Source organism: Nuphar pumila, unplaced genomic scaffold, assembly GCF_984573655.1.
Source record: "Nuphar pumila unplaced genomic scaffold, dmNupPumi1.hap1.1 HAP1_SCAFFOLD_1425, whole genome shotgun sequence".
In the NCBI taxonomy this organism is placed as follows: Eukaryota; Viridiplantae; Streptophyta; class Magnoliopsida; order Nymphaeales; family Nymphaeaceae; genus Nuphar; species Nuphar pumila.
In genome coordinates this window covers 23,690-31,647 of record NW_028323675.1, presented here as the reverse complement: position 1 = coordinate 31,647, position 7,958 = coordinate 23,690, and the positions used below count along the sequence as shown (strand labels likewise).

At 51.4% G+C, this 7,958-nt stretch overlaps 2 protein-coding genes across 2 annotated transcripts; both read left to right on the top strand.

Moving 5' to 3' along the window:
* Window positions 1-2,555: 2,555 nt before the first annotated feature.
* Window positions 2,556-4,818, top strand: LOC149809296 (uncharacterized). Its single transcript, XM_089994909.1, has 2 exons — window positions 2,556-2,825; window positions 3,952-4,818. Exons 1-2 carry the CDS (start codon window positions 2,556-2,558, stop codon window positions 4,816-4,818), a joined length of 1,137 nt encoding a protein of 378 aa, XP_089851035.1.
* Window positions 4,819-4,976: 158 nt separating this feature from the next.
* LOC149809295 (uncharacterized) lies at window positions 4,977-5,717 on the top strand. The gene has a single exon (XM_089994908.1). It carries the CDS (start codon window positions 4,977-4,979, stop codon window positions 5,715-5,717), a length of 741 nt encoding a protein of 246 aa, XP_089851034.1.
* Window positions 5,718-7,958: the final 2,241 nt, after the last annotated feature.

Below are 7,958 nucleotides of genomic sequence, written 5' to 3'. Positions count from 1 at the left end.
TTACTGGAATCCTGCTATTCCGGGAGCAGCATGTGCCGCTATGCATGGCAGAGGACAGAGGGCGAAGGAGCGAAACCACGCGCATGACAAAGTGCTGAGTCACACCACTGACTACTTGCATGCGACCAACATGCAAAACAAAACAACAACCACCACCCAAGAGGGCCGGAGTTGACAGGCCATGGTTGATCTCGGCGCAGCTTGCGGACATGAGGCCGAAGCGCTCTGGGCAGGCTGATGAGGTCGGCACTCGCGTCGCCTTTTGGGCTTTTGGCGTCATTCCCGGGCGGTCTTGCTTTTTCAAAGTTATATGGCCATCCCTCCTCATCCTGGACACCTCCAGTGCAAACCAGCCAGCCTGGGCCTGAGGCTGAAGCGCCCTGGCAACACTCTCTCTCGCCGTGATTAACAGCGCAGGGGACATGGCATTTCTTTCGATTGGTTGACTTATTTATGTTCTGTTCTACATGTGCAATGGCGTCTCGTCCACTCAGCAAACACTCAGCCTCGGCTCGTCACGATATCATCCGGATTCCCGCTCGCACCTTTCGCTAGGTAGGCCTGAAACTGTTCACCACGTGGGCTGTTTTCGCCAGGAGGCCGCCTCCGACCTCTCCCGCCATGAAGGTGCGTCTTTGCATCCACACGGACGCCAACATGGGCGGCGTTTCGAACGAGTGTTTGGCGGCCCATCCCCCTCATGAATGCATGCATTTCATGGAGCTCGCGGTGCGCTTTGTCAGCGTCCTTGTCACACCAAGCCATGACAGCTCGATGTTCTGATAATGTAGGCACAACCTGATGGTATGTCCAATTTGAAATGAGTACGCCGCCGTACCGTACTGCCGCTAAATATTCAAACGAGATCGCCAAGAAATGGCCGTTTGAAAATTTTCCAACCTAAATCTCCAGAAATTTGGTCAAAAAGTAGTGATTTTTTTTATCTTGTTTTTGGGGCTATCATAATTATAAATATTCCGGATTTATTGTACCTACAGTTCAATGGTTAGCGGGATTTGGACAAAGTTTGTATGTTAGCGTGATTGAATTGTTAGCGGCAATACGGTGTTGGACTGGCGCCAGTCCAAAGAAGGTGGCGTTGACAACCGGACGCTGAATCTCGTTCCTAAATTGAAGTATTCGTAGAATCTGCACTGCCTATGTGATCAACATAATGCACCACAAGATCCGTCACGGGTTAAAAATTTGACTGGCGCGATGCTGCAGGTGGTGACCTACTGGCTCGGTCTGATGGAAAAGGCGCCTCAATGAAGAGTTTGAGGATTGGGATTCCCTGCTGCAAGGCATACAATTGCCTGTAGCTTGATGGTCTCTGTTGCTGTCTGATCAAGGACGGTACACCTGCACATTGTATAGAATCGTGTTTGTCTGTCCAAGTGATTGAATGATGAGTTGTCTATGTAAAGTGCTTATGAGTGTTCACTTCAAATGGTGTCCTCCAAGGAGACGGTTGCCCAGTATATGGAGCCAGTTACCCCAATTGCTGAGAGCGTCCTGCATTTCCATGACGTTTAAATGAAGACCTACGTTGTTTGCGCCTGGGAGGAGTAAATCTCGGAAGAGCATTGGGCATGATGATGTGCATGTTGCAGTAACTGCTCGATAACAGCAACTCGTTCGAGCTCCAGACTGGTACAAAGCTACTCTCAGACTCAGATCACGTAGTTCTTCATAAAATAAGTAAACTGTGAATGCAAGTAGAATATTGCAGCTCATACCATGTCCGTTCACAGCTGATAGCCTTCTCGTGCTCACAAAGCAACCAACGTTGGTTGGAGAGTGCGTTCTATGCGCACCTTGGACTGCCGCTTCCGCAATCCAATACACCGTGGGAACATGGATACGTTAGTAAAAACAAACATGCATTGAAAAGTCCTACGTTTTTCACATCTGCAACAGTGAATCCCGTCGGCTTATGAGGCATTCATGAACAATAGTGATGGTGTTCATGCCATCCGATGACATGTTCCCATGCTCGCTAGTAGCTTGCACGCCTCTTCGACGATACAATCGATATTAGGAGGGGTATCATGTTATTTGTTCAACTGTTTCACGAAATGATGGTGCTTGAAGTCGCGACCAGTCGCCCGTGTCCAATGTACTAGGGTTTCCAGTGGAAATTGTCATGGTACATGTGGCGTGCGAGTGCAGTTACTCGCATTGCAGGCAAAAGCGTGTTGCATACGTAAACTTGAAGGGCTGGTTTACGGATCCTGCGTGCCTGCTCGCCGGACCAGAGTCTCACAAACTCGTGCGCACACATGTGTGCCCTGCAACCAGCCGATTGGTGCCCCCGGTGAAACATAAAAGCCCCACAATAAATACTCGGTTCGGTTCACAAACTGTCGTGTGTTATCATATAATGTCCTTGCCGGCACTTAATGGCTCTGCGTCGATCAGTATCCTAGGCTCGCAATACGTTCAGGTAGTTGGAAGGCAAAGGAAGCAAAAACAAACGACACGTGCCTTGCCGTCCGGTAATGTGCACTGCACTTTGTTTAAAGTGCGTACCCCTCTATTTAGTGCATCAGAGTATGGTTCCATTCCCTCCTGCTGCATTGAATGTTCAGCAACCTGGAATTCTCAAGAGTCTCACGAGGGTCCCAGCTGGAGCTCCTAGACCCAAACATGAATGTATGTGCAATTCGGATGCTTATCGGTCTCTCAGCAACTGTGCACGCGTCTTCATCTGGAATTTTCCAGGATCCTTTCGGGCATGTAGGCCAAGTGCGGTGCAGACCATTGCTGCGTTGTTGAAGTGTGCCGTGCGCCGCAATCAATCGGACGGTTGGCCGGTGCCTCCTGTGACTCAACTTTCAGACCCAGCCCTTCAAAGCTGGCGGACCAGGATTCGCGTGAAAGCCATGTATCTTTAGAGACAGGAAACTTCCAGCACCTCACACGACTTGTTAATGCTTTGTAGTCTTCAGGTGCTGCAACGTTTCGCCAGGACTTCCCTCTGATTTTAAGGGTCTGGTACCCAAACCTACAGGAAAGTTTGGGACAAAATGAGGGTCGAACCCCGTTCTGGCCCTAGCACTGAAGTCTCCCCGAAGCTTTGCCAGGCAGCTTGCATTTTGTGTCTGTATCCCTGTAAATATGAGTGATCAATGCATGTCAAGCAGAATTGATTATGTGCAAAATCAAGCTGCTCGTGGGCAAACTGCTTGCAGTATCGATACCGCTTTTACCCTAAACAATCTACAGGCACAACCTCGTCAACTGGGCCTTGGCGTGGTTACCAGATACAAGTCTTGAGCAGATAGCCCACCATGTGGCCACGCAGTAGCATAACAAGTGCCACAATCCGGCAAGGTACCAGCAGAGCTTTGCCAGACCCTCTGATTTTTCGGGTCCAGATACCCAAAAATACATGAGTTTGTGGGACAAAACAGGGGTCGGAACCCATGCTGGCGACGCACTGGGTACCAGGCCCCAGCAGGCGATCGAAGCTACGGTGGAATCGTTAAAGGCCGTAGTGCCTGCTTGTGAGCGTACGTTGCACGGACCCAAAACCTTGCACCCGTACGTGCGCGCGCGATTCTTGCACGCGTACGTTGCGCGGAGGCCGTTCGCGCCGAAAGTGTGGTGCTTGGCGCCAAAAGGCTGACATTCAAATTCGAACCCAAACCAAACCAGCGGACGACGTGATGCACTCACATTCTAGACGTATAACGTCGCAACCAATGGCTGCCATGCCAATGGATGCACAATGGAGGGATTTTTGGCCACATCTCGTGCCAGTACTAGCGGCAAACGAGCTAGGACAGATCCTGACACCTCAACATCGACGACCCCAACGTTTGTGCTTGCAAGCAAAGACCCTATTTGGCAGGAATTTGACGTTCACGGCGTTGACTCGAATGGGAACTATAGTGCGACTTGTCTGCATTGCGATAACAAGTTGTCATTGAAGCCCATCCGTGCTAGAGCCCACATCGAACATCATTCCAAATCGGCGTCTCTAAGTGCCCAGACGTTCCACCTGACATCAAAGCAAAGTTTGCTGCTCCCGAGTCGAAACAGCCAGAGAAGACAACCCAGGACGCGCTCAATGACCTGTTTGGTGATGCCTTGCGCCAGGCAACTCACGACGCAGTAGCGCACTTCTTTTACGACAATGCAATCGCATTCAATGTCGTCGAAAGCAGCTCGTTTATCGCCATGTGCAAGATGTTGGTGAAAGGCGCCAAGAGGAGTTACGACCCCCCTTCCCTGTATCTCCTCGCCGGTTCTCTGCTGGACCGCTGTCATTCCAAGATGGAGAAAGATCTGCAGTCAGTCTACGCGGCTTTGGATGTCACGGGGGGCTCGATATGTGCTGATGGGTACACTGACCCCGCGAATCAGGCCCTGTACAACGTGGTCGTCGCCTCTGCGGGCGGCAACGTGTTTCACAGGATGGTTATTGGCACTGAAAAGAAGAAGGACGCTCAGTGGCTGTGCGATGAGCTGGGTTCTGTCATCGACGAGGTGGGACCCCAGAAATTGCTGTGTGTCGTGACAGACAACGCTTCTGTGTGTAAGGCTGCGGGCATGCTGCTGGAGGAGAAATACCCTCGCCTCTCATGGGTTGGGTGTTGCTCGCACGCGGTTGACCTCCTCTTGAAAGATGCCAGCAAGCACGAATTTGCGTCCGAGCTCTTCGATGCTGGCCGCTCGATCGTGAAGTGGATGAAGCGCAGGCAAATACCCTACCGACTCTTTCGAGAGGAGTCTCCCAAACTCACGCTCCTGATCCCAGCCGCGACACGCTTTGCCAGCAACATCATTATGCTGGAGCGCTATCTCGAATAGCGAAAGGCGCTGTTGAAGACAGTGCAGAAAGACAGTTTCGAGAAATACGTCGCCGACCTGCCCATCAAGGCCAACAAGGCCAGCGCCTCGACGACGGGGCCACGAGCGAAGGCACAGCTCATCATCGAGCTCATTCAGGACAACAACATGGCCAAGCGATGCAGGCACTCGTGACCCTGCTCATCCCGGTGGTGCGGGTTCTGCGAATGTGCGATGGCACGACGCCAGCCATGGGTTTCGTCTATCCAGCCATGTTCGAGCTCAAGACTTACATGGAGAAAGCTGCAGACCGTGGTGACAGCATCTCTGCGTTCAGAAAGGCGCTGGCGACCATGGTGTTGAACCGGTGGGACTTCTTACACAGCCCCATGCATGCAGCAGCCTACATCCTGAACCCCAGGTACTGGACGTATGTGCGTGACATTTGCAAGAACGACGAGGTCATGCAGGGCTTCAAGGCTGTTTTGAAAAAGCTCACTCCCGACTCTGCCACTTCAGCAAAGGCGCTGTCACAGTTCACCATGTTGTACAAGGCCAAGCAAGGCAGTTTTGCTGACCCTGATGCACTGGCAGCCTCCAACGACTGCACCATCCCACCTTATGTGTGGTGGCAGAATTATGGTGAGAGTGCTGACATTCTGCAGGACATTGCTGTTCAGATCTCGGCACAGCAGCCAGCATCATCATGCTGTGAGACACTGTGGTCGAACGTAGACTTCATCATGAGCAAGCGCCGATCGAAGTTGTTGCCTGAGCATGTGTCCAAACTGCTCTACTGCTATGCTAACATGAGGGTGCTGCGCAAAGCACGGACCATGACTGCTGATGAGGCGTTCTATTCATGGGCGTCCACTGAGGGCGATGAGCCTTACATTAGCGATAGCGAGGATGACGCCTGAGCAGACCAGCCCAGCATGATGTAAAATGCCGCCCTTGACTTCAGTGTTGTGTACATGCTGTGCTTGACAATTTGGTATATGTCATCTTGAGTTTGTGCTTGTTGTCAATAGTATGCATGCATGCATGTTGGTTCAGAACCAACGTTGCCTACTACCACACCCCGGTCCACCAAATAAACAATCCCATCGACGTCAACTATCATCCCACCAAGCATGGCATATAGTAAATGATTAGCCGCTCAACGTGGCCTGCGGCCCCGTTTACTGGTCGCGTACGGGCCGAGCGACAGCGCGACGGGGGCTGCGCCCCCGTTCACGAGTCGTTCACGAAAACAAGCAAACCGCGTACGTACGCGCCCATTCTGGGCTTGCACCCGTACGTGCACGTACGTACTTGCACGCGTACGCGCGTACGAAACCCACAAGCAGGCCGTAGTGTAACATCTTTGCAGCATAAAGGTTCAACGACTGTGGAAGACCTCTGGAATGCTGAGAGCCGCAAGAGCGTCTCCTCGAGCAGCTTCCCATTTATCGTGCACTTCGAAAACATGCTCCTCCGCTTGGCCCAGGCAAAAGTCAGATATCTCCTTTGCTCTGGCACTCAACCGCTCCCGAATCGACGTCGACCCCGCTGACTTGACCTGCAAGGAACAATAGGATGAGACAACAGACCAGTTCTCATTGGCAGAGGAGCCAGAATGTAAGGGCAGACAATGTCTGCAATTGGTTTTCAACAAACAAAACAAATCAACTGGGAATCACGCCCAAGCCCATGTGGCACTCAAACACCGACCCATGGATGGAGCCTGCCCTGCCTCATGCCTCCAGTGGATGAACAGTGATACAGGAGCCAAACTGTTGCAACGTCATACCTCCCACGTAACTTATGGTAACCTCTCAGTCACCAATGCGCAAATACGGGCATGCTGGTGATTGAGCAAGAATAGGGCATGCATACTAGGTCAGGGGTTTTGGCATTGCAAATTTTTGCCAGCAGCCCCAGACAACGTGAAAACGCAATTGATGATAACATTATTTTTGCGCCATTCAGCGTGATCAATGCCTGGACGACAGGCAATGGTCCAGAGTCGGCTCGTGCCAACATGCAGCAACAGTTGAGGTCATAGTGCAATGCTGACAGTCATCCTACAAGAACGACACGAGCATTGTTCAGAGGCCGTGACAGTCGATTTTGGTGTCTAATGGCGAGGGACTGCTCAAATTCCAGACAGCAGCTGTCCGTGTCGCGTTTGAACAATCCGTAATGCATTGCATCGATCCTTAATCGCATACCTCCACTTGAAGCTCTTGAACATCCCCGAGTACGATAATATCACCACCCTTTAACGTGTAAGGTTGGCCGGGCTTCAAGCGCTGCTGGTTTAGACTGGTTCCGTTCGTGCTTTTATTGTCTTGTATTTGCCAGCTATCTGTAGCCTTGTCCCATTCAAGCTTCGCATGCATCTCTGAAACTCCTGCTGAATCAATGTGAAGGCGCAGGTGCGGAAATCGGCCAACCCAAGCTCGGCCTCCACAAAATGTCATGTCCTGCTGCATGTCCCCTCGTGTATAGTGTAGAGTCAACTGATCAGGCGCTCGCTTGTCAAGCTCTGCAAACTCCACAGGCAACGACTGCGCATTAGATGCGACCAACATTTTCGTCAAGCGCTCGCAAGAGTCTTGAGAGCTGTTTGCCTGTCAATAGTGGCTCACTCCTTTTAATGAGGATGTCGGACGGCACCCACTAACAGCTGAATATGAGACAGCATCAGTAGGCGAAGTAAGCGTTATTTTTGGTATCTCGAGATAAGCTTCCTGCACAAGCTTTTGCATGCGATGTCAACAACCACACTTGATATGCGAATGTTCCGCATGGAACCAGGCACACCAGCATGTGCGAATGTATTCCGTGGATACAATATGATTATCTTGGGTTCTTACGCAAGGCTTCGGGCTCGTTCATGCCATTCTGCCTGGCAGGGTGCATCCGAGTCTCAAACTGAGATAGGCTCGAGTTATCTTGCAGACGAATACAACACAGATACCATGTCATAGCCCGGGCCTGTGACAGGGGCAACACAACTGTCACTGGAACACATGGATGCTCTCATAGCAGCGATGATCTCAGTTAAGCACGCAATATTTCGCCTTACAGACCTCTCTCCATACTCGCGCTTCGAAGGCAACTAGTTGGCAAGCTTATACACGTCCGGGGCGTTCGGTAGCAAACATGCTTCCTGT